Raw genomic sequence first — 26,009 nt, 5'->3', positions numbered from 1 at the left:
GAAGAGTGTGGCAGAGGGATGATCAGAAAGCAGAGAGAGTGCTCACTTTGGCAACACACATACTAAAATTGGAATGATACAGAGAAGATTAGTATGGCCCTGTGCAAGGATGACATACAAATTTGTGAAGCATTCCATATTTTTGAGAGAAAATACAAGAAGGAAATATCACAATTGACACGTCTGAAATACAGAAGATAATTGGAAACTATTTTGAAAATTTATACTCTAATAAAATAGAAAAATCAGACATCAACAAATTTCTAGAGACATATGACCTACCCAAACTGAATGAGGAAGTCTTACATGATTTCAACAGATCAATTTCAAGTAATGAAATAGAAAATGCCATCAAAAGCCTACCAATCAAGAAAAACCCAGGACAAGATGGATTCTCAGCTGATTCTACAAGACTTTCAAAGAAGAATTAACACCAATACTCCTCAAAGTATTCCATGAAATAGAAAAGGAGGGAACCCTTCCAAACTCATTCTATGGGCTAATATCACCCTGAAACCAAAACAAGATAAAGACATGTCAAGAAAGAAAACTTCAGACCAACATCCCTGATAAACATAACATATTATAATGATACAGCCACCTCAATGTTTGTAGCAGCTCAATTCATAATAGCCAGACTATGGAACCAACCTAGGTGTCTCTTAATAGATGAATGGATAAGAAAATATGATATATATACTCAATGGACTATTACTCAGATTTAAAAAGAGTAAAATTATGGCATTTGCCAGTAAATGGTTGGAGTTAAGAGAATATCATGCTAAGCGAAATAAGCCAATCCCACAAAACCAAATGCCGAATGTTTTTCTCTAATATGCAGGTGCTAATCCACAATAAGGTCGGGGGAATTAGGGAAGAATAGAGTTACCTTAGATTAAGTAGAAGGAAGTGATGGGAGGGGAGGGGAGGGGATGTGGGGATAGGAAAGATAGTAGAATGAAACAGACATTATTACTGTATGTATATATGTGACTACATGACCAATATGATTCTGCAACATGTACACAGAGAAAAATGAGAAATTATATACCATCAATGTATGATATATCAAAGTGCATAAATGCATTTTACTGTCATGTATAACTAATTAAAACAAATTTTAAAAATAGAAAAAAAAAAGAGACTCCACTCTCTAGATACAAAAATATACACCCCATAGCTATACCGCCAATGAACCACTTCCTCCAGCCACACCCCCCCCTGCCTCCAGTCACCACTCAATTAATCCCATCAGGGATCAATTCACTGATTAGGTTGAAGATATAACCCAATCATTTATTCTCCAAACCCTCTTGCATTGTCTCACATGTAAGCTTTTAGGGCACACGACATCTAAACCATAACAGGAAGTCTCTTGAAATGGAAAAACCAAGTGAGAACTTTATTTTTTATTTTTATTTTTTAAAGAGGGGGGGGGACAGAGAGAATTTTAACATTTATTTATTTTTTCTTAGTTCTCGGCGGACACAACATCTTCGTAGAAACAGGAGACAACATCTTTACTGATTTTTAACCTAATCCCTTCATAAGGGCTCTCTTGGATTAATGCAAAGCCAATAAACTATAACACTTATCCTTAACAAGTGTCAAAAATTAACAGCAGGTGTTAGAGGAAAGGAGACTATCTTGTCTCAGAGTATAGTAAAAAATAAGAATTGTCACTGATTTGTCATATTTAATTAAGAAAGAGCTAGTGTGGTTGGTTATTAATTACATCTAAACAGCACACATACTAAAGGAGCGGGGTTTTTCCCATTTTACAGAATCGTATTCCACACTATGAAATGGAGAATAAGATCCAGCAGTCATCTAAAAGGATCCCAATCTCTTGGTACATTTTTTTTTTTGACACTCAGTGTCCACAGCTGATGAGATTAGTGGGGGACAGGAGGGCACACAGAGTAGCTGGAAAGATGAAGAAAGAATAAAAGTAATGTTGAGGGAAGAGGCATGAATCCAACTGAACTGGGACTAAATTCAACAGGAAAGAGACTACAGTAAGCATGATTAGGGTAAAGGTATTTTATCCTTCAAAAAAAGCTGGTTACAGCTACATATCTCATCACACAATGGCATCATTTTATTATCTAATATATTATATTTAAAAACACTAAAAGGAGTGTAAAATGCATGGGTTAGAGGTAAGCCTTTTCTCTAATTTGAGCAACGATTATCTCTTCAAATGTTTAAAGTTTTCTTTAGTCTTCATAGTTTCTCGGACACACAGAAACTAAAGAGGTTTTCATGGGAGAATACCAAAGACAACTAAAGAGATAGAGAGTGGGTACTTGAGTTAAACATTAATTGGCCTTGAAAAGAAAGGAGGCACCTTAACAGTGATGCTCTAGATGGCCAAGAGTTCTTCCCAAGGGAGTCAGGGCAAACCACTGCAATATTCTTCATGGTGAGAGACAGGTGCACACAGAAGATAGTTACTAACAGAGGCAGATAGTTTATAAATATTTCCCAGATATAAAATGAATGAGAAAATTGCCTTTAGTCTGGCCCAAATCTTTTCACTAGCATTTCATATTAATAGAGTAACAACTGTCAAATATCAATTGCAAAGTTTCATTCCGCAACCCTACCTACTAAATTTAAAATTACAAATGGCCACATGTGTGGAGCCCTGGCACTCCATACAATGCTGGTAAGACAGAAAATTGGTACCACCTTTTGGAAATCTGTTTAGTAGCATATACTGAAGCTGAAGAGACAGGCACATACTCCTCAACCTAAGTATTCCATTCCTAACATAGACCTAACAGAAATACGTAGGTATAATCACCAACCAAAAGACATGTATGTCCCAGAATGTTCATAGCAGAACTCTTTGTAATGATTAAACCCTAGAAAAAGTGTAAGTGTCAATCAACATTGGGATGAAATCAGTGGTACCTTTTTACAATGGAATCCCATTCTGCAATGAGAATGATAAACAATAGCAATATGCAACAACATGGGTGAATGAATCTCGTAAACAAAGCTGAGAGGAAGAGTCAAGCACTACATCATATATACCTAGGATTCCATCATGGAAAGTTCATGAACAAGCAAATTTAAAGTATGGTGCTAGAAATCGAAATAATGGTATCCTTTGTCAATATACATTGACTGGGTACAGTTTCCCTCAGTATCAGAGGATTAGTTTCAGGACCCCATGATGATACCAAAATCCAGGAATGCTCAAGTCCCTAATATAAAATGGCACATTATTTGCATGTAATTCATGTACATTCTATTTCAAATCATTTATATATTACTTATATTACCTAATACAATGTAAATGCCACATAAATAGTTGTGATAGTGTATTGTTCAGGGAATAATAATGACATGGAAAAAATCTCTACATGCTTCATACAGATGCAATTTTTTTGCCTGAACATTTCAACCTCAGATTGAATCTGTAGATGTGAAACCAGTGAATATTTTGTGTTATCTTTATCCTCCAGATTAGGACATGTTGAATTTTTCTAGATATGCAAGTTTTTTAGTGGAATTTGATTTGAAAAATATATTCTCTTACATAGCCTGTCCATTATCTATTATATCACATTGCTTTACTCTGCAATTTTTTTCTCACTCATCTTTAAAATATTTTGTCATTATCTGATAGAAATATATACTTTTCTATTTCTTTTTGTCCAATTGCCAGATTGATGGGGCCATAACTTATTTTCTATATCTTACTTCTTGGCTGTCATTAAGTGGGTTTCATTCTTTGGAAATAAAATACACTTTATCTGGAAAAAAACTTTTTATACTTCTTTTGAATTTATATACATGAGACATATGGGGTAAGTTTGGAAAGTTTAACACTGATTTAGTATGTGTCATCAAGGAATTTGATGTTGGTATTTTAACAGTATTTTTAAAGTCTTGTCTTTTAAATACAGATGGAAATATAAAAAATAAAATGATTTAGACCAAAAAAATCCAGTGTTGGAAAGTGGATGGAAAATAAATGCAATGTGCCTGGCCAGCAGAATTAACCAGAGAAAGAACAGGATAAGTATATGGCATTCATCATGCTACATTCTACCATTGCACATTTGCAATTTTTCATAAAAAAGATTTTAAAATAACCACTTAGAAAATCCCACCAAAACAAACAATAAGCTTATTTCAGGCTTGTAGAGTTTGAAGGGGCCTATTTAAAATAAACGCACATAAATAATTTTATGTCACCATGTACAGACTTAACCATATATTCACCTACTAATAGCATCATAGATTTCCCTCTAAACCTCCATAAAATTCAATGCTAATATTTTGCTCAAAGGAAAAAAACCTGAAGACTGTTAATTCAACATATCATTTCATATTTCTCTTTTAAGTTCTTCTAGATCAAACCACATTTTTGAAGTGACAGGATTATGATTTTTCATGCTTTGCAACCAGTATTTAATGCTTTGAATCATGAAAATTTAATTCCAACTCCACAATTAAAACTATCATCAGAACAAAAATTCTGGATTGAAAGATTTTAAACTATTGTTATTTATGGAAAAAATACTACACTACGTAGCAGATAAGTACCTTATTTCACTAAGCACAGGAGAAAAAATAGCTCTGTTTTCCCTCTTGGTTTGTTTAATGCTGTCAGTAAATGTTTTCCAACAAGCAAAATTGAAAAAGATTTGACCAAAGGGCATTCCAGCCCAGAGAAGGAAACCACATTGGGAAGTTCTGAGAATAAGGAGATGCCCCAGGACATGGTCCTTCTCCAGGCATTATGAGCATATGCAAATGCTTAGAACACAGACATATTCCTGCTTAAATTTCTGTTGCATTTGTGGTGGAGAGCAGGAGGGTGGGAATACCATCTTCTGTGCCTCTCACAGCCTTCCATGGTGCGTACAGGAATGGACCTGGCATGAATGTCAAAATCCTGGGCATTGATAATGTAGGGCCCAGAGTAGGAAGCAGCCTATGGCTGCTAGAACAAAGTACCACAGACTGGGTGGCTTAAAATAAGTTTGTTTTCTCACAGTCTCGGAGGCCAGAAGTCAAAAACCGAGGTGTCAGCAGGCCACACTCCCTCCAGAGGCTCTAGCAGGGAATTTGTTCCTTGCCCTTCCAGCTTCTGACAGCTGCCAACACTCATTGACCTGTGGCTACGTCACCCCAGCCTCTGCCTTCAACTTCACATCTCTGTGTATGCTTCTCCTCTCCCTTTGCCTTTCTATTATAAAAACATGTGATGGCATTTAAAGCCCTGATGATCCAGCCTTGAAAAATCTTTGATTTCAAAATCCTTAACTATATCTGCAAAGGTCACTTTTCCAAAAAATGATAAAATTCACAGGTTCTTGGGACAAGGTATGTGAACTGGGGGGGGGGGGTGACATCACCTTCCACAGCGTCCATCACTCCCTCTTTGTCCACTGTGTATTCTTCATGATCTCAATCTGTCAAGCTCCGCTTGTGGCCCCACCTGGGATACACCTTCCTGCTGCTCCAACCCTTCCCACTACCCCTTGCAACTCATTTTCAACCTTCATATCCCAATTGATCACTCACTTTCTACTGACAACATCACGTTCTTCTGGTCTGTTTTCCTTCATGGAAATCAACTCAGCACTTTATATCTCATCACTTAATGTCTCTCTTCCCCCTTGAAATTCCATGAAAATAATTGATCATGCTTATTTTGTACAAAGTTTTGAACTGTTGATGCTAATTGCCGAGGTCAGCATCTCCTTCAAAATGAACATAGATGGGACAAAGGGCAAAAAGTATGCAGCACACCTGGAATATTATTTGCTGTCACTCCACTTTTGTGGAGGTGACAGTGAAGAGGGTTGGAAGAAGAGAATGAGCTCCCAGGATGGGCTGTGATCTCTGTAAGGGTCACTAATTTATAGGAAGAAAGAGAACAGGGAGTTGGTCACTGGCTCTTGGAGATGAAAATGGCCAGTACTTTTCCAAGGTAAACAGACTCATCTATCATCTTTGGCATGTTTCAGGGTTACTAACCCTAGGCATGAAAAAGGATCACAGATCCTTAACTAAGGTAAAAACAGAACAAATAAACTTGTTTCAAACCCTAACTGCTTTCTAAAAAGGGTGGTCCTCACGACTAGGGTTACTTTATTTCTTTTGTGCCCCATGTTAAAATAGATTAGGATAAGCAAAGTGTGGCGGGGGGCACTTAAGAAGTCATGAATTGCTCTGCCTGGTGGAACAGAAAGCTGACTGAAGGGGAAAAGATGACTCAATTAAGCAGAGCTGTAGATACTGTTAAAAAGAAGGCTCTGTCGCCACAGTGGTGCATGCCTGCAGTCCCAGCCACTCAGCAGGATGATGCAGGAGACTTGCTGGATCCCAGATGTTTGAGACTAGCCTGGGCAACACAGTGAGAATCTACTTAAAAAAAAAAAAAATGTTTTTCAAAGAAAAGTCCCTAGAGGTAGCACAGCAGGAATTAGGGAATAGGTGCTACATTCTTTGCTGCCTTATGTGCTGTAAATACTCACTTCCACCTCCATAAAGTAACCTTCACTCTGTCTACCCAGCTTGCAAGTGAACAACCCTGAGAGGCAGGCACAGCAGCACAGATGGGTATGTGCGCTGAGCTTAGTACAAACATGGTGTTTTAGTCAGCTTTTTTTCACTGCTGGCACTAGAACACCCAACCAGAACAATTTTAGGGGAGGAAAAGTTTATTTAGGGGCTCATGGTTTCAGAGGTTTCAGTCCATAGACAGCTGGCTCCATTCCTTGGGGCTTGAGGTGAGGCAGAACATCATGGCAGAAGAATGTGGCTGAGGGAAGCGGCTCACATGATGATAAGGAAGGAGAGAGGCGGGGGGAGGGAGGGAGAGGGGGAGGGAGAGAGAGAGAGAGAGAGAGAGAGAGAGAGAGAGAGAGAGAGAGAGAGAGATTGATTCCACTCTCCAGATACAAAATATATACCCACAAAGCCATGCTGCCAATGATCCACCTCCCCCAGCCACACCCTACCCACCTTTAGTTACCACTCAGTTAATCCCCATCAGGAGATTAATTAACTGATTGGGTTAAGGCTCTCATAACCCAATCATTTCTCCTCTAAACCTTCTTGTATTATTTCACACATGAGCTTCTGGAGGACATCTCATATCTAAACCATAACGCACGGATATGGGACAGGCAACAAGAGCTAGTGAGAAGAGGAAAGGAGTCTGGATCCCACCACAACCCAGTACCAGGGAGGACACAGACCATCTTCCTTGTAAAGCAAGGTTCTCTAAGGCAGTACCACAGTGATGCTGAGATAAATCAGCTCCTGTTGACAGAGGATGATTTTCTGAGGAGCGGGACATAACCTAATAAAGGATGAAGTAGCTTTAGGAAGCTCCTGTTTCCATAGCACAGAGTTAAGGTTCTAGAGACCAGAAAGATCTGGTTTTAATCCCTCTCCTATATTTAGTGGTTGTCTGACACTAGGCAAGTTAATGAGCCTTCCTACTAGTCTTTCCTCATGAAGAAAGGGGGTAATAAGCATACATGCCTCTCTGGGAGGATCTATATCAAGATTAAATGAGATCGTGCATGTAAGCTGCTTAGTTCAGTTACTGGCATATAAGAGGTGTTCAATTAATGTTGGCAATTTTTACTCTTATTCTCATCTGTAAGGTCTTCATTCCTCAGCTATTGGACTGTAGAAATTATGTGGAACATAGCAGGAAGAGAGTAACTTCCTTAGGGAGGATGCCTGAGAGGGTCACCACCTCTCAAAGAGCCAAAGTACCAGTGGGATGTGATGCAGACAGATGTTAAAGTGACCACCTTCTTACAGGCTGTCCACTTGAGCAGGCAGACCCATGTCTCCTGCCTAAGCATACACAAGCCTCTCACCTCAGTCCTCCACTTCAATTGCCATTGAGCCTCTAACCTGCTGCAGCTTCTTCATCTTCACTCTGCTATGGAGGGAGACAGCTCAAAAGAGCTCATCTTTTTTGGTCTGGCCCATGGGGTCCTGTCTGCTTTCCTTGCTGGAAAGGACAGAGAGCCTTAAATGTAAATGCCCTGCCCACTGTGTGCTCTAGGCATCACTGCAGGGTGAACTGGTGGCAGGGAATTGCCTCACCAGCAATGATTAGGGACATTCAAACCCAAGTGGCAAAGTAAGGTTGTAGCCAAAGCCCTCAGTGAAACTACCCTGAGCATAAGGCCAGTGATGAGCAGTGGCAGCTGTGGGGAGAAGGTGAAGGTCCCCTGGGGCACAGAGTGTCTCAGCCTGTGGGTGGTTAGGGGTAGGACCTGCTTCCCTCAGCAAGCTCTCCATAGAGACCAGTGCCAGGGCATTGAACCAACTGGGCAGACAGCCACAAGAGTGACAGCTTCTAGCTGGACACAGTAGCACATGCCTATAATCCCAGCAGCTTGAGAGGCTGAGGCAGGGGGATTATGAGTTCAAAGCCAACCTCAGCAATTTAGCAAGGCCCTAAGCAATTCAGTGAGACGCTGTCTCTAAATAAAATACAAAATAGGGCTGAATGTGGCTCAGTGGACAAGTGTCCCTGAGTTCAATCCCCATACCCCCCCCCCAAAAAAAAGAGGGTAGCTTCTCTTCAACAGTGCCTATGTGCCATGAAATAAGCCAGATGAGTCACCTAGGTCACTTCTCATCTTTACCACCACACCAAACAATGAGCTTCAGAGCTGAGGAAACCAGTACAGAAAGAGGAGAAGTAACTTGCCCAAGATCACATATCTAATGTCCATGTAAGATTCTAATCCAAGTCTGTTTGACCCAGAAGCCCCAACTCCTTTCCCTATTGCAGGGCACAGCTACTGACTACTGGTCCCCACACATACCCAAAGCACAAGAGAGCTAAATGGTCAACTGGCAGACAACTGGGGAATGGAACATGAAGACAACATTGCCTACTATGTATGCGGTATGTGGGTAAATGGAATTAAAGGGGAAAATATCACTGCACCTTTGAATAGACTGGAAATCCACAGAAAAAAATAGGCCTTCTGTCAGGAATTCAACACCAAGTTACAAAAGCAGGTATACCCACTGCAGAAGGCTTCACCACTGATTAAGGCAATGCAGGGATGGGTATCCAGTCAGGGACATGGCTTAGACGCTATAGGGTAAGCCCTCAGATGAAGGTTCTGCCTTGTGAAGCTTTTAATGTCGGAAGAAAATCCAAATGCCTGGCATTAGCTTACATAAAGAAGAACATGGAGAAAATAAAATGATAAACCAAAAATTTGTTTTCAGAAGTTTCTTTTATATCCCCAAAGCATGTTATTAAACTACAGGGAAAGCTCCTTGGAGAATGGAGTAGGCCTAATCCTGCGTACACACTGGTGAAAGCTGCCCACTGCTACAGGCGCCTACCACTCACCATTCCACAAAGACATTTTATAAGCAAGAAGTGATGATATATCAGCTTCCAAAGGAAGAAGACAAAAGTAGACTCAATAACAAGGCAGACGTTTCTATGGTTGTTTTGTTTCTGAAACACTGACTGACAGCGACTTCGAACCCAAACTATCAGCAAAGTGCTGATGGCCTCCTTTAGCTTCCACACTAAGCCCAAGAGTCTGAGTTGGCTTCATGCTGACGTGGGGAAAGCAGTTCAGGGGGTAAGGCACCGTCCAGGGCTGAGATGTGAGCAGAGCCACATGGGACTCTAGTCTCGTTCTCTCAGCACACTCAGCCTTCCAATATAACTAGTAACATCCGTAAGCACCCGGCTCTGCTTTAAATTAAAACTCCACCAGATTGTCACTGATTCACTCCTCAGGAAAGCTGGATAATCTCCATCTTCAGAACATAGACATGGCCCATGTCTAGGACAACACGGCAGAGACAAAAGTGTGATTAGGAGCCTCATATATGCCCAGCTCCTAGGACTAGAAACCCTCTTTGGTACCCTGACAGATTTTGGTTTCTGTTTGATGGACTGTACAGTGGCCAAAATACTCTCTTGCCTTTTCCCTCTCTGACAGACTGAGGACTACTACCAAGAGAAGAATGCTATCAAATGCTTCATGAGGATGATGAAGAAACTATCATGAATTAATAAGCATTTGTTTTATTCTGGAGCCAACAAGGCAGTTTATGTACATCCTTTCTGATACAATTCTTTTAAGCCCTTGAAATAGTTCTCCAAGAGAGCAATTTTAAAACAGCATTTTATGTAAGTGGAAATTGTGGCTTGAAAAGGCCAAGTGACTATCTGTGGGCTACACAGATCACACATATAGTAGAAGCAGAATCAGGATCCACACCCATGTTTTTCTCTCTCCAAAGCTTTTGCTCTTACACAAAAGTACTTCTGCTGAGTTACCTTAAGCCTAAAAATTGAAGACATACAGATTGTGCACACAGAACCATCACTTGAGAGCCATTACTGGGCCAAAGATTTCCCCCATTTGGTACCCCACGATGACAAAATAGGGCCTCACATCAGAAGGGGCTTCTGCACCAATATAGCACACCTGAATTACCAGTGTACAAAAAGTGTTTCAAAACAGTTTGTTAAAACATTCAAACCTTAGGAAAATGACATTTTATCATTCATAAAAACAAAACTTGAAAATTCTAATTGGATTCAATATACTTATGTTAAAAACAGTAATCCAAATCATAAATCTAAGTAAATTATTTCAAGCCAAATCTCATTTTTAATACTGAATAGACTAAAGTATTTATAATGCTAACTACATTGTGTAACCCCAGGTGCTGTATTCTTGAAAGGTTTTAAGTACCATCATTCTGTTCCTCCCTCTAGGCAATAGTTAGTCACAGGGAAATTTAAACTCATTCCTACAAAACTCTCCCCTTGCTTGTGACCTACAAGTTATTTCCAGTACAAATTTAAAAAGCTCATTTTATGGAGTAGAAGGTTCCTTGCTTCCTTTGACCTCAACATTCACAGCACTATAATGTAGCTGAAAATAAAATCAGATTTTAGAGGGAAAAGAGTTTGAAATATTATATTGAAAAGTCTTGGCAATAAGATTCCTACCTTAAAGCCTTTTATCTGGGAGTCTGGCTACATTGTGACTTTTTTAAAAACCATATATATTTTAATAGTGAAGGATGCTTTATAATGTTAAGTGCCCTTGGTGTTAGTAAATCAATTTATAAAAGTGAGAAATGCATTTTTTTCAGCAACACTCTTTATTAAAGCACAAAAACAATCAGATGTCAAATTAAATGGAATCAAAGTCGATTTAATAAGCTATTCTCTTAAATTCCAGGTTTAAAAAAATAGCTCCACACAAAGTGGTTTCAAGCACGAGTTCTTAAGTATCAATGATGAGCCTCAGCAAATCTGTAAATCTATCTAACAGATTCATAGGAATTCAACACAAAGAACAATGACCAAAACAGGAAATCCAGACACTTGCCATAATGTGTATGCCAACCCCAGATATACTTATCTGGGAGGGCACAAAATGGGTGATGACAGTTGTTCAGTAAATGCTCTCAGCGTTACCACCACCACTGGTTTTACAGGGGCTGACACTTCCTCCAAGTACACATGCCCCAGCACAGATGTTCAAATGATACATCAGGCTTTAAAGAGTTTTTGTAAATTATTATTTCTTTAATATCATCTCAGATCAGTCACTCTGACGAATTCTTTTGAAGACTCTTAGAGAGGAAAGAAAAAGAGGGCTTTCCTAGTGAGGGGACAGTGTTTGGCCATGATGGCAGGTGGAGTGCCTTGGCAAGCAGAGGGTATCCATAGCTGGCGGGGGTTGGCGAGGTCACCTAGAGTGAGAACACAGACAGGCATGAGAGGGTAGTCCCTCTTTCCACCTCTGAAATAGATAATTAGAAACCAAGTTCAATCTCGGAGCCATATTATTTCTGAATAAAAAGGGGGAGAATATATTTAGCAGCTTCAATTTCCATGGAAAAGGGAATATCGTGACTTTTGTCTGTCTTTATGGAAGTTGTGGTACATTTGAATGTCTTTTGGAGACAGCACAGCAGTCTCCCCTCATTTACATTTTAGCTTCATTTGGTTTCATTTATATATGGTTGGATATCTGAAGTCTGAAAATACTAAATGGTAATTCCAGAATTACATGATTTATAGGTATTAAATAACTTGTTGTTATAATTGTTCTAATTATTATTCATCATTGATATGACTCTCTTACTGTGCCTAAGTTATAAATTAAATTTTAATATGTATGGGTTCAGTACTATCCCCTTTCAGACATCCATAAGGCATCTTGGACTATATCCCTCATGCTTATGGGGACCAACTTTATTTGAATTTAAATTCAAATTATTTCCTTCCTGAAACAGGTTGGCATAGCAGTACTGTAAGCAAGTGGTCTACCTAGTCCATACATAAAAGTATAACAAATGACCAATGAAGAGAAATAACTATGCACAGAAAGGAAAGGCACTAACTCAAACAGAACTGCTCATGCAGGAACCAGGGACTTTACTGTATCAGCAAGAATGAGGCTACCCTGAATGAATCAATAAATGTCAGGTCCAAAAAGAAAATGTAGGTTTCCCTTTCTTAAACAGTACAAAAGACTAAGCTTCAGAACTAAATAAATGAGGCCCAGCCTGATGATAGGTACTAAGCAAAGTCATCGATGTTTACATGCAGTCCAAGTCAAACCTAAAAGTAGAAATGGAACAAATGACTGTCCCAGCCACATTTCAGGCTCCAAAAGGAGAGGAGACAAGCCCTGAATAGAGAGATATAAAGTATAGCAACTGACAAATCAGTTGCAACTTCTAAATGCTAAGCACTGGGACAGGCCCCTTACCTATATTAGGATACCTAGCCCACAAGCAGCTGGCTCTCCACCTTCCAGAAAACCATGGGGTTTGGGGGAAGGCTTGGAGACAGGGAGTAGAATTGAGGCCAATTCCAGGGGCAGTTAGTTATATTTTCACTGCAACTGCATTTTAAAATTTTATTTTATTTTACTGGTACCAGGGATTGAACCCAGGAGCACTTAACCACTGAGCCCATATTCCCAGCCCTTTTTATTTTATTTTTTAAATTTTGAGACGGGAGTCTCATTAAGTTGCTTAGGGCCTCGCTAGTTTCTGAAGCTGGTTTTGAACTTGCAATCCTCCTGCCTCAGCCTCCAAAGCCACTGGGATTATAGGTGGCAACTGACTTGTAAGCCAGAGATTTTACTAGTCAATTACTATCCACTGGCTGAAAGTTATTAGTACTCTGGCAAAGACTTTCACTTCTCTAGGTTCTATTCCAGGGATCTCTATTAATTTTGACTATGCATTTCCTCATTTAAAAAATTTGAGTACTAATCTCCAATATACATGTTTGTAAATTACATGCATGGCTTAGTGTTCTAATACATTACGCTGATTATAAAACACATATGAAATATTACTCAGCCTTATAAAAGAATGAAATTATGCAATTTACTGGTAAATGGATGGAGCTGTAGAATATCATATTAAGTGAAATAAGCCAATTCCAAAAAACTAAAGAAAGAATGTTTTCTCTAATATGTGGATGTTAACTCACAATAAGGGCGGGGGGATGATAGGGAAGAATAGAGTTACTTTATATTAGGTAGAGGGGAATGAAGGGAGGGAAGGGGATATGGGAGTAGGAATGATAGTAGAATGAATCAGACAATATTACCCTATGTAAATGTATGACTACACAACCGGTAAGTATTCTGCATCATGTACAACCAGAAAAATGAGAAATTATACACCATTATGTATTATGTATCATAATGCATTCTACTAGCATGTATAACTAATTAAAACTAATTTAAAAAATGTTTAATTACATTTTAAATTTTAAATTGAAGTTGTAATATTTTCTTCCTTTAACCCAGTGGATCAGGGAGGTAGTATAACCACATCATTTTTGTCTTTCCCTCTAAAACTGGATAATTCCCACTTCATGCATCCCTAAGTCTAAGAGAAAGCAATAAGAAGAGGAATAGGCCCTCACACCTGGCCTTCATGGCTGAACTCATATCCTTATAATAATTAAACCTTTCAAGAGACAGCTTGGAACAGCAACCAACAGGGTCTTCCCAAGCAAAGAGGTACACACCGCTGTTGCATGCTAGTATGAGAAGGAATGTTACAGAGAAATAAACTCACCTGAGCTACTAACCTAACTCTTCCTCACCTAAAAAGAGTTAACCAGAGTCAGAAACCAAGTTGGCAGGAAAATAAAAACACACTTTTTTCTTCTTTTGCCTGACTATAGTGGTTCTATGATGTTGAGCAAGCCGCTCAATCTTTGGGAGCTTTATTTTTCATATAAATAATGCTGTTAGCTTTGAGAATAACATGGATTCTTCTACACATTAAAATTTAGATTTGGAAAAAAAGGCTCAGATAGTGGATCTGATATCATATTAAATGTGAATCATTAATTAAATGTACTGACCTAGGAAAAAAGCATAAATATGTTTGGCCGACATTTACCACTTCCCCCAAACTCCATCTAATGATACAACAGAAGATATCTAATGAGCTCATAGCTGAACCAGACCAAGAAGGTGAGGTAAAGCACTACCTTTTCTGAGGCATGTTGAGGCTAACTCTAGGGAAGACACATTCTTCTCTTTCTCTGCCAAAACAGATACCACCACACATGCACAGCACACTTAACATACACCTGCAAATGTGCATGAAAATCAAAGAATGGCATGACATAAAGGGAGCAGGCATCAAATGCATACCAAAGAGAACATGGTATAGAACAATATTAAATACCATGGGAATTGCCAACTGGTTGTTAAACACACAGAGTGTGATAGGATATTTTACTTCTAAGGGATTCTGGCAGACTTAGATTTTGAAATACTCATTTTGGTCCATGGCAGAACACCAAGAAAGCACAGAGGACTAAGGTTCCAGTCTCATCCTAGTACCCTGGCAGTATAGATGTTTATACTAATGAGTTATCCATGTGCTCCTTAGTTTATTCCTCTATAAGAAAGTTTTCTTAGAAAAAAAAAAAAAGTAAGACCAAGATCATTATTTCATGTGGCAAAAAAGCTGGAAAAAAAAAATCAAGCAATAGATAAATGGCTAAATATTTGATAGCACTCAAGAAACCATTAAAATATCTTCATAAAAAGTATATAAAATAAATTATTATTACCATGTTTACTGAATAAAGGAGGACAAAATTAAACCTAGAATACTCTAATGGGGAAGGAGCATTAAAAATCATGGAGCCTGGTAATCCAAAGCCAAGATTTTTCTTTCCTTTCATTTTCTTGGAAGTACTTTCTACATTTTTTAAATAAAGAATATATACATATATATGGGAAAATATGCTTAAAAATTTGTGGATCCAAAAACATAGTCAACTCTTACCTATCCATAAGAGGGAAATAATTCTGAGCAGAGATAAAACCTTTATAACTGATGCTTATGTGCCAAAAAGTAAAGGAGGGCTACTTTCAATTCCAATGCTTCCTTTTATGAAAATAGAAACTTTGTTCTCAAAGAATTAAGGCTAGGTATAATCTCACCATCTCAAATTCACCTGCCAAGTCCCTTCAGGCTTCTCAAAGCTATACACTTTGTTAAACTGATATAAACATCAAAATGCAGTCTTGTATGAGGTCTATAACCTAAGCCGCATGGGATCCTCATATATTGGATGAAAAGTCATTTGTATGAAAAGGTGGGGTGGGAGAGACAGCACTAATATTCTCAGAGAGGATAGTACTAAAACAGAAAAAAAAATGGGATTTCCATTTTTCCTTTGAAAGATCTCCTTAAGGCAATGTAGAATTGCAAACGATGACTGTGAGGAAAGACCATTTGGGGAAGTTTTGATGTACTGAATGCCATTAAATGATCATTTATTCCTCTATAATATGAACTCTTTCTTCAGGAAAAACACTTAGGTACTTCAAAATTTTGAGATAACAGCTTCCTACTATAGGCCACAATGGAAGCATTTAAAAATTACTCATTTTAGATTTACTGAGTGCATCAGAGAACTCTGCATCTTCTTCTTGCTAATTGGGCTACCATTAGGTAGAATAAAATCTCCTGCTCAGTAATCTGATGAATTTTAAGGGAATTAGAAGACCACCCAGCAGCAGGACAGTGTGAATGACAGCAAGTTTTTAAAAGGCCAAATCAAGTACCAGCTGGTAGATCCAAAGTGAAGGAGTGAAATCACAGCCCAGAGCTCTCCCCAGAAAGTGAGCTGGGGTTCAAGCCTTCTCATCCCTTATACGGACACAAAGACCCAACAAGAGTGGGATTATGTCTGTTCCCTCCCAGTGCATCTGTTCCTCAGGGGATCTGTGTTCAGGGTCCTGGGGACTGGGAGGTGTCTACCTCACAGGCCCTACCTCTAGCCAGACTGTCTAGGCAGGAAACGGAAGCTGATGGACAAACCCAGACAGGCCACATGCTGACAGAGATGATGAGAGAAGCTGCAAGAACGTGCACACCCAGAGCAGCAACCAAATGGCTGTCTATTCTTAAGGGTCCTGGAAAACCTGATGACTTCATTGCACTCATGGTTATTTGTACTTGCTTCTGGAAAACTCTGTATATGGTTTCGCATGGCTAACTGGAATAAAAATGTCACTCATATTCTAGTACACACACACACACACACACACACACACACACACACACACACAGTCACGTGCACACATGGAGGAAGGGTAACAGGAAAGAGTTGGGGAAACAAAAACAAGAACCTGAGCTGGGCTGAAAGCTGGGTCCACAGGCATCTGTGTCGGCCTCTCCCACTTCTGCTGTTTGCTTAACTGTGCACTGGACTGACCCCAGAGAACGTTTTGTTTTATTTTGTTTTAATGTTTCCTTTGATCCAGCAAAGATAGGTGTAGGAAAATAACATCTCCCATTTCAGGGACAGGAACCTGATTGACTAAGCCAGTTCTTACTCCCCGTGAAGTTGGATAAAGAGGCCTGAACTCAGCACTTCCATGCCCAATATACCTAGCAACATGCAATACTCAGGAGGCCAGGGCGGTGGTTTCCGGCTCAAATTCTCCACAACAAAACCAAACACCTGCAAGGATACTGGGAGGGGACAACATTTTGGAGCAAAGAGAATTAAGAGAAGCCTGATTTAGAAACTGAGATCGGCAGAACCTCAAGATTGCTCTCAGGGATGGGACACGGTAAGAAGCAGCAGTAAACATGAAAAGGAGAGAGGAAAGAAGTATGGAATGGGAGGCAGAAAACTCACAAGACCAAGCCTGGGCTCTATGTGATGATGCGTCACAGGTAATAGGTCACAGGTGTCTGTCACATATAAATCAGTGTGTTTGTAAACCACTGCAGATGAATTACCTTTGTGTGGCAGTGGGTGTTCCACTAGTGACAAGATAATAACGTTGCTCATAGAGCTGAGCACCTTCTGTGAATCAGGCATTTTATAGACGTGTATAGTTAGTTCAGTTCAAAATACCCTTGGGATATAGATACTATTCCTGCTTTAAAGATGAGAAAAAAGCCTCAAAGTCCTGACAGTCCCAGTAGTCAGTATTTTACCATAAATCAGTCTTATGTCTAAATCTGTGTTCTGCAATAGCAGGGGAAGAACACAAAATGTTTTCCCCTCCCAGTATCCTTGCAGGTATTCAGTTCTGTTGTGGAGAGTTTGAGCCGGAAACCGCCGCCCTGGCCTCCTGAGTATTGCATGTTGCTAGGTATATTGGGCGATATCCCCAGGTGCCTCTGACTGTGACCCACTGGTAAACGAGGATTTCAAACTCCCAATATCACACTAACTTAGAAACTCAAGAGCAGGGTAAGTGGCATACACCTGTAAACATGCTACTAAGGGGCTATACAGCTGGAGGATCCTGAGTTTGAGGCCAGCCTGGACAACAGTCCCAGAAAAAGAAAACAGGAAGAAAAAAAAAAATCACCCAAAACAAAGAATGGCCTGTAGGTGTCACAGAGTAAGTACCCTCTTGGCCAGCGGCTGTCAGGATGTGTGCTAGGTGCTTAGTACCTTGCCAGCCACATTCCAGCAGGAGCACTGCCTAAGTCTGACATCTCCCCAACCACCACAGGCTCTGCCTTTGCAGTTGGTCAGAACTCATGAAGAGGAAGACGGTGAGTCAGCCCTGAGACTCCTACTCTGCACAGCGGGCTGCGTGGAGGCACAGCGCACAGATGGAGTCTCCTTTTTAAATGAAATGTTTTGGCACTAGTCTCTGTCAAAAGCTTTCCCTTGTTTCCATCTGGTTTTAGCACTGGAATGCATACATGAGAGAATGGAAAAAGAAAACTCAGTTGGCTGGCGTGCTAAACCACTAGAAAAGCTGAGGTGGCCCACAGCACAGTCTTGGAATCCTTGCAGATGAGGACACTCGCTGCTCAAGGAATATGGTCACATTGTTTTAGGGAAGTGAGCTTTCTGTTCTCCTCAGATCTAGCCCTGTCCTGGAAAAAATATCACAAAGCCTGTATACTAACCAGGCACGGTGATGTAATCCCAGTGACTTGGGCAGGTGAGACAGGAGGATCACAAGTTCAAAGCCAGCCTCAGCAACTTGGTGAAGCCCTAAGCAACTTAGTGAGGCCCTGTCTCAAAAAAATTAAAAGGGTTGAAAATGTGGCTCAGTGGTAAAGTCCCCTGAGGTTTAATACCTAGTTAAAGGAAAAAAAAAGTGTATATATTTTGGAGGGAGAGGGGCCTGAGTGCGGTCAGCTCTGCTGCTCTCCAGCCACCTTGTTCAGACAGGAAACTCACTGACTGGAAGCCTCAGTGATTTCATCTGTAAAGCAGAAATAGTCACCAAGGCCCATGAGGAGGAAATGAGATGATATATGGTAACTGTCTAGTTATCTGATGTCAGACTTCTATTCACAAGGCTTTAAAAAGATAAATATTATTAATACCAGTTTTCACAGGAAGAATTCTAGAACAAGGACAATTTTTTAAAAAATTAGCCATTTACTTTTTCTACTACACAACTGAACAGAAAGATATATGTACAGGCACAGTGGTGCAAACCTGAAATCCCAACAGCTTGAGAGGCTGAGGCAGGAGGATCGAGAGTTCAAAAACCAATCTCAGCAACTTAGTGAAGCCCTAAGAAACTCAACAAGTCTGTCTCTAAATAAAATATAAAAGAGGGCTGGATATGTGGCTTAGTGGTTAAGTGCCCATGGGTTCATTCCTGGGTACCCTAAAGAAAAAAAGTTCATATGTGGCCAGGTGTGGCAGGTCATTGTCAGAAGACACCATGACTCTCCCTGGGGAATGAGTTTTCTAAGCCTCAAATACATTCACTAATACTATCTCCTAATATGTAGATTTAATAGCCTAGTTAAATTAATCACCACCCAATCAAAAGCAACCAAAGCTTCAAACTTCAGGAGACCAAAGTCACACCCAGACCTGATTATCGCTACAGCTGTGTGAGGTGCTGAGCAAAGACTCTGGTCTGAGAAGTCTTCTCTCACAGAACTCCTGTGCCTATAGGGGAAGAGCAGGAACTGTGGCTAAAGGAACAGGACCCAGAATCTTGACTACATGGGTTCAAATTTCTGTTTTGTTACAACTGATGATCTTGGGCATTGGATCATTGCTCCATGTGACTTGCCAGCTCTTGGTATTGTCAGGGCTAGATCTGAGGAATTCACACTTGTGCTCAGTTTCCTCCTCTACAAAGTGAGAACAGTAATAGTATCTACTTCATAGTATTATTTTAAGGTTTAGATGAATATTTGGAAATGTTATAGAACCGTGCCATATGCAAGATGAAAGCTTATTTTCTTCCATATAATTTTCTAAAACAGTTCATATTTCCAGCAATGTTTACCACTTCTATAAAAAGAATAATATATGTCATTACTGTGCTTGTTTTGCATTTCTTCTTTGCTGCTAATACCTTTATAAACCTCTGATTTCAGTGAATTTCTTTATTTTTTTTCTCCTGGATCAAATGCTTAGATGTCAACTCACCACTACTGAATAAACCATTTTTATCAAGGCCAAATTCCATCTGTCTTGTATTCTTCCCTTCTCTCCCTTCTAATATTTATAAACTTTTGAGAAGAGAAATAGCCTGAATTAGAAAGTAGATAAAAGGATTTTCTTTCTTATGCCTGATTGCTGACAATTAAATTTGACTACCTTCATTCCACTAGCAACCTATAAAGAATTTTCTCAAACCCTCATAAATGTCTAAGTGACCGTTTTTATATTAACAACCTAAATTTCCTCCCTAATATTATATGCATGGAATATGTATAATTTTTGGTATGAAAACCAAAATGACAAAATTCTCAGTAGGTAATTTATTCTAATAATAAACTATTTTTAACTTAGCATGTTTCTAATTTGATTTTATAGACCCAAATAATCATGGGAGGGGACAAGTGGCTGTTGTGGGTGTTTGCTTTACACTTTGAATGCATTAACAGTGCTAAGTTGTAAAATAAAGATTACACTATAATCAGGTATATAGTAAAAGCATATAATCAGGTATGTGGTAAGCCATAAATCCAAACAGCATCCTCCATTAAGCCTCTATTCATACCTAGCAATATGCCAGGTGCTATAGATACCAAGAACACATCAACTCTGGTCTTCAAGCAACCTAATTATGTTTCTTGCAGACAACATAATGCTGTCGAGATTTATCTATATTGCTGTATGTGCTGGTAATTATTTCATTATTAGGTAGTATTCTACTACATAGGTAAAATTTTTTTAATCAATCACACACAGATGAAAATTTATTTCTGATGTTATTCTAAGTAAAACTTAGGAACACCTGTGTACAAGTTTTTATTTCTCTTGTGTATATAACTAGGAATGGAGTGTATACTTGACTTTATTAAAAAATACTGCCAATTTTTTTTACTAATGTAGTTATGAAATTTTTATATTCCCAACAGTACAAGAGCTCATTGCTCCATGTGGCTTGCCAGCTCTTGGTATTGTCAGTGTTTTTAATTTTTATCCTTGTTCAAAGGAAAAATTGGAAACCAATGCTTTAAAAATGTTAATCACAGAGGCAACTCGGTACACAAAAACTGACAGACTATTTGAGAAGTCAACTGGGGAATCCAATGAGAGATACTCAAATCCTATCCCAAGGCAATGTGAATGAACCAGAAAGATCATTTTTTCTCTTCACAGAATTACAGCTGAAAAACCCAAATAGATCATCTCATTTCCCCCACTCCAGCACCTTTTTGGATATCTCCAGAGGATACATAACCCACTCTGACAATAGTAAATTTAAAGATTACAATCCCCTCCCTCCCTCCCTCTCTCTCTCTCTCTCTCTCTCTCTCTCTCTTTCTTTCTCTCTCTCTCTCTCTCTCTCTCTCTCTCTCTCTCTCTCCAGATTATATCAGACATTGGAAAAAATTTCACACAAAGAAATATAAGCAAAAGATTGTTGAAATATATATGTATCACACTCATGCATATTTTGACAAACTTTTAAAGTCATATCACCCCCACCTTTTTCTTTTTCTTTAACTTAATTTTAACCATTCTCCAAGCAGCATGAAACATTATTTACAGACCTTGACCTAATTGGACAAAGTCTGCCTGTTCAAAATGAATAGCTGGTTTTCATCAACCAAACCACAAGAGTTGAAGGGCCCTGCCTCCCAGAAAGCGTAGGCAGATAAGTCGTTCACACTAACAGCAGCAAGGAGACTGTCATTGCAGAGCTCAGCTGGAACTTCACAACCTCCTGTATGAGGTAAACTTACAAAGAGGTCATCCCTTGGCTCAACAGGAGAGAAGGAGAAGTGCAGAATCCTGCTTGGTTGGCTAATGAAGCTGCCATTTCTTCTGCTTCAAATGCGGCTCACCCACACAGCCCCCTTTAAAACTACTGAAGTCCTACTAAAATTTTCCAGAAGCTCTTGGTTCCTCCAACTAGGCCAAATTTTCCTCATAATGCTTATTTGTATTTTTCCTTTTTGGCCTTTTCACAGTTGATAATTATGTTTATTTTAATGTGTAACTTATTAACAACATCTACTGCTTTTTTCCCCCCACCAAACTAGGTTAATTGCATGAATTTTTCTTATAACTATACACTTGGCACCTAGAATGCTCAGCACATAAAAAGCACTTAAAATTATTTGAATGACTAATTTATAGTTAACTAAAGCATTACCTTTTCTGGTAATACTACATTATCAGGACTGACATGCCTCTAGGCTTTACATAAATTGGAAAATAAAGGTAGTTACTTCTTCATCATTTATTAGGAAAAAATCAAACTGCAAATAATGGTGTCATGGTTGCCTGGCCTTTTCCTGCCCCAATTTCCATCAGACTGTTCTCTGCAAGGTCTGATCTACTTTATCTATCCATACTCTCGAAATTCAAAAACCATGAAAAATATGAAGTTTTGCAGAACAAGAGATTTTCCTCCATTAGAATGCAACAAATAAGCAATCCACATCATTTCAGACTATAGCCTGAAGGACCTGGCAATTTGTAAGGGAAACGCAGTTATCCAGTAAGTCCCAGGTCATCATCTTCTATGGCAGAGGAAATGGTTATGCTATTTCACTGAGATGAGGTTGTCATAGTCCTCGTGTCACGCTCATGGACTTTATGATCAGAAATAGGCAGACAATTGCATACACCTAAAATCCAAATAAAACTATTCTCTTCTCAGTTAAAAGTATATATTAGGTACAACTCAAGTGGCTCCTGGACCACCCACCTTTCCTTCAACTACCTGCCTACTGGAAATCTCAATGAAATATTGAGCAAAATACAGCTTAACAAAATCAGAATCATTATGCACTGGGCCCCTGATGTTCCATTCAGATCACACATAAAACAAAATGTACTGGAATGTATTCTATACATTAATGGTATAAACAACAGGATCAAAATTCAAGAATATGAAAGTATTTTAAGGTTTGAATCATTAACAAAATACTAGAAAGGTCTTGGGAAGGGCTACTACTTTCTTTCACTTAGTCATTATATACAAATTGAGACCCTACCGTTATGTCAGGCACTGCTTAGCACACTAAAGAAATACAAATATCTCCTTAAAATAACCAAATTTTATTAGCCTACTGTTTATTTGAGGAGATATTCCAAGGTTCATTTCCTCACATTCATTTAAATAAAAGTTTTGCTCTAAATATTGAAAAATTATTCTTACCAAAGTGCTGTGTTCTTATTTTAACCTAAGTCTTACAAATTTACATATTCTGATAAAAAGTTACTTCCATCTTGAAATGAATTCTGATAAATAATCTGAGGCTTAGTTTTTTAAAAAAATTAAAAAGGGGCCGAAAATAGGTTTATTCCCAAACCACAACTGAAAGAAATTTTTTTATAAAAATGAATTAAGGTAAGCTTAATTATTCCATTACTTTTCTATAATAAATCTGAGGAAAAATTACAAATGCCTCTGGTTCTCAGATTAGTATCACCCACCCATGGAAATTTATCCAAATTTTATCTCAGAAAACTCAGTATGAATCCACAAGAAATCCCACAGATCTCCCATAATCACAAACAGAAAGAAAGATAATCCAACAAAATCTAAGCTTAATAAAACAGATGCCTCTTTCTGACAAGCGATGGCTGTCAGGCAAAGCAATGATTTGTGAACCAAATCTTTCTCATGTTACAGAACGTGCCAATATTTATCTCAAGACAAACTGTTACTAATTATTGGCAACGGTCTAGAAAAAGCAAGTCAATGAAACTCAAGCTGCTAGTAATGACAATTATGCAAATACTAAGAATTGTTCTGAAAAAAAAAATCCACAGAGGACAGAGCCTTCCTACCAAGGAAGGTATGAACAATCAAATGTGTCTGCCAGACCCTCTGCAGGAACTCCTAATGATCTGGAAATACATTAAGATTGAACCTCACTGCCCTTCCACCAGAAGGCAACCAGAAAAACAGAGGCACCTCAAGTTAATAAGAATCAGAAGGTGACAACAGAGGAAACAGAAAAGAAGAATGGAAGAGCAGACATCTACAAAATGATTATGACCCTCCTGGAACCCAAGAATCAACTGTTTAAAATGGTAGTTGTAATAATAACACAAATTTTTGGTTTTCGTTACCTGACAGGCAGATATAAGTTAAATATTCGCCTTGACCTCCAGTTGCCAAAAAAGGAATCTTTTTCTTTGTCCTCCTCTTGACTTGGACAGCTCCCAGCATCCTTTCATCAAGAGGTGCAAAAATTTCCTTGCTGATGGCAGATTTGGCACTCATCGTAGAACAAGCGAGGAGGAAAAGGAGTCAATTTTCTAAAGAGGGAAAAGAAAAGGAAAAGTTGGAATTGACAATATTGTAGGGGCTCATAAAATAATGAGCACCACACTGATTCACAGGAGTACTTTTCAATAAGCAGTTTAACTTCTTACTTGCTTGAAATGCATTTCAGAAACATTAAAAGCAAGGTCTTTGTATATGTGTTAGCCATGGAAAAATACAAACAAAATGAGGATGCCTTTTTACTCCCTGAAAATGTCAAACACAACGTGAGTGGAGCCACACGGAATGAGATCTGAGCAGCTAGATGACTTCTACCCCAACTGTACCTCACTCTAACTGGCAATAGGTACCCACTTTACATGCATTCTGTAAGGAATGCGACTTCACACTTCCAGTTGAGAAGGCTTTCCACCAACCAACAATCTGTAAAAGTTCTTTATGTCCCTTCTACAGCTTCTTTAACTCTAATAATGTAAATCTATTTCCCTAATTCCATTTATAGTGGAAATAATTATATCATCTTCTACATAATAATTATATATGCAACAAAAGATCATTAATTTAATCACTCTTCAGCTGTTTTTGATCAAGCCAAGTAAGGAATTTATTTATTAGCCTCATGCACCAGGCCCTAGTTTCCAGTCCTCCTCTGCATCTTGTTGCCATGCTCTGGAGTCTTGCCAAGTTCTGCACATTTTTCTTCAGCCAAAGTGGACACTGAATTCTTTAAAAATATCTGACTAACCCCAAGTATTTTGGAAATGTTACCAGGCAGTTCCCACATGTTCTACTCTTATGGTTAACTGGCAGTGGGCGCCCAATAATTAAGAAAATATAGCAGTATGTTGCTGACTCACATAACCCCGCTCCCCACTGCCCAACTTACATGCACAGTTATATTTAGTTTTCCAGTAGTTGTACTTCCCTGATGATCTCAATTCTGCTTGTGTCTATTGTATTCAAGGTCAATTTGAACACTAACTCTTACTCGAGCAACTTAGAAAACGTTCTCTATTCCATCACTCTATCCATAGTGATCTATTTAATCACTCACCACCCAACATGTGTTTGGACAATTAGAAAATCAGAATTAAAGGTGCAGAGAAAGCCTTTGGTTTGTCATGTAGGTTATATTGAGAACTCAGAGATCCTGCGTATGGATCAGTAGCACAGCTATACATAGAAACAGCAGCTCAAAGAGTTGATCAGAAAGCTGTAAAATTGAGCCAATCGGTGAACAAACATCTACTACGTGCACTTTATGCTTAGTATTAAAGATATAAGAAAAAATTAAACTACATATGTCTTCCAAGAGTTGACTGCTGACCACATGGAAGGTTTCACTTAAATACTAATGATTTATCTGAGGAATACACGAGAGGATTTTTCCCAGTACAAGATTCACAAATTCTACTACCAACACAGCCGGCCTCCTATAACTTGTCCACACCTATACCTTCTTGGTTGGAAAATATACATTAAAAACAAAAAGTCCCTCTAGTTAAAGAGATTTCTCCTAGTCTTAATTCTATAATGAAGCATGTTTCCCTAATGACACCAAGAAAGTATACCAACTTATAACACTTATACATTAGAGATGTACCCAGATCTCCTTGTGCTTTGCTCACAACATTTTTATCATCACCACCAGGTTCTTCATGCTGGCCAAGAAAATGACAATGTACTGACCACTAACTGACATACTGTCATTTCCTACAGGTTAGCAAACAGAACATCCCCCATGATTTACATGTTCTTAGGGGATTATTACATTTTTTTTTCTTTTTGATACTAAGGATTGAA

General features: G+C 38.8%; 1 protein-coding gene and 1 non-coding gene across 5 annotated transcripts in view; one reads left to right on the top strand and one right to left on the bottom strand.

Moving 5' to 3' along the window:
* The window catches only part of Stxbp6 (syntaxin binding protein 6), a 239,635-nt gene that overhangs the window by 137,544 nt on the left and 76,082 nt on the right, over positions 1-26,009 (bottom strand). For 3 of the 4 annotated variants that reach the window (XM_078050276.1, XM_005322649.5, XM_040274317.2), the window contains one exon: positions 24,050-24,238. In XM_078050276.1, the coding sequence (XP_077906402.1) occupies positions 24,050-24,203 (154 nt within the window). In that variant the 5' untranslated portion in view covers positions 24,204-24,238. Of the gene's footprint in view, positions 1-21,705; positions 21,831-24,049; positions 24,239-26,009 lie in introns of those variants that run through there. The other variant, XM_078050277.1, reaches the window with a different exon arrangement.
* LOC120886928 (U6 spliceosomal RNA) lies at positions 39-144 on the top strand. The gene has a single exon (XR_005730114.1). It is a non-coding gene; the product is annotated as a U6 spliceosomal RNA (small nuclear RNA).

The sequence above is a fragment of the Ictidomys tridecemlineatus genome, chromosome 5 (genome assembly GCF_052094955.1).
Source record: "Ictidomys tridecemlineatus isolate mIctTri1 chromosome 5, mIctTri1.hap1, whole genome shotgun sequence".
NCBI classification, from domain to species: Eukaryota; Metazoa; Chordata; class Mammalia; order Rodentia; family Sciuridae; genus Ictidomys; species Ictidomys tridecemlineatus.
Note: the sequence above shows the minus strand (reverse complement) of the source record. Positions and strands in the feature narration are given on the sequence as shown.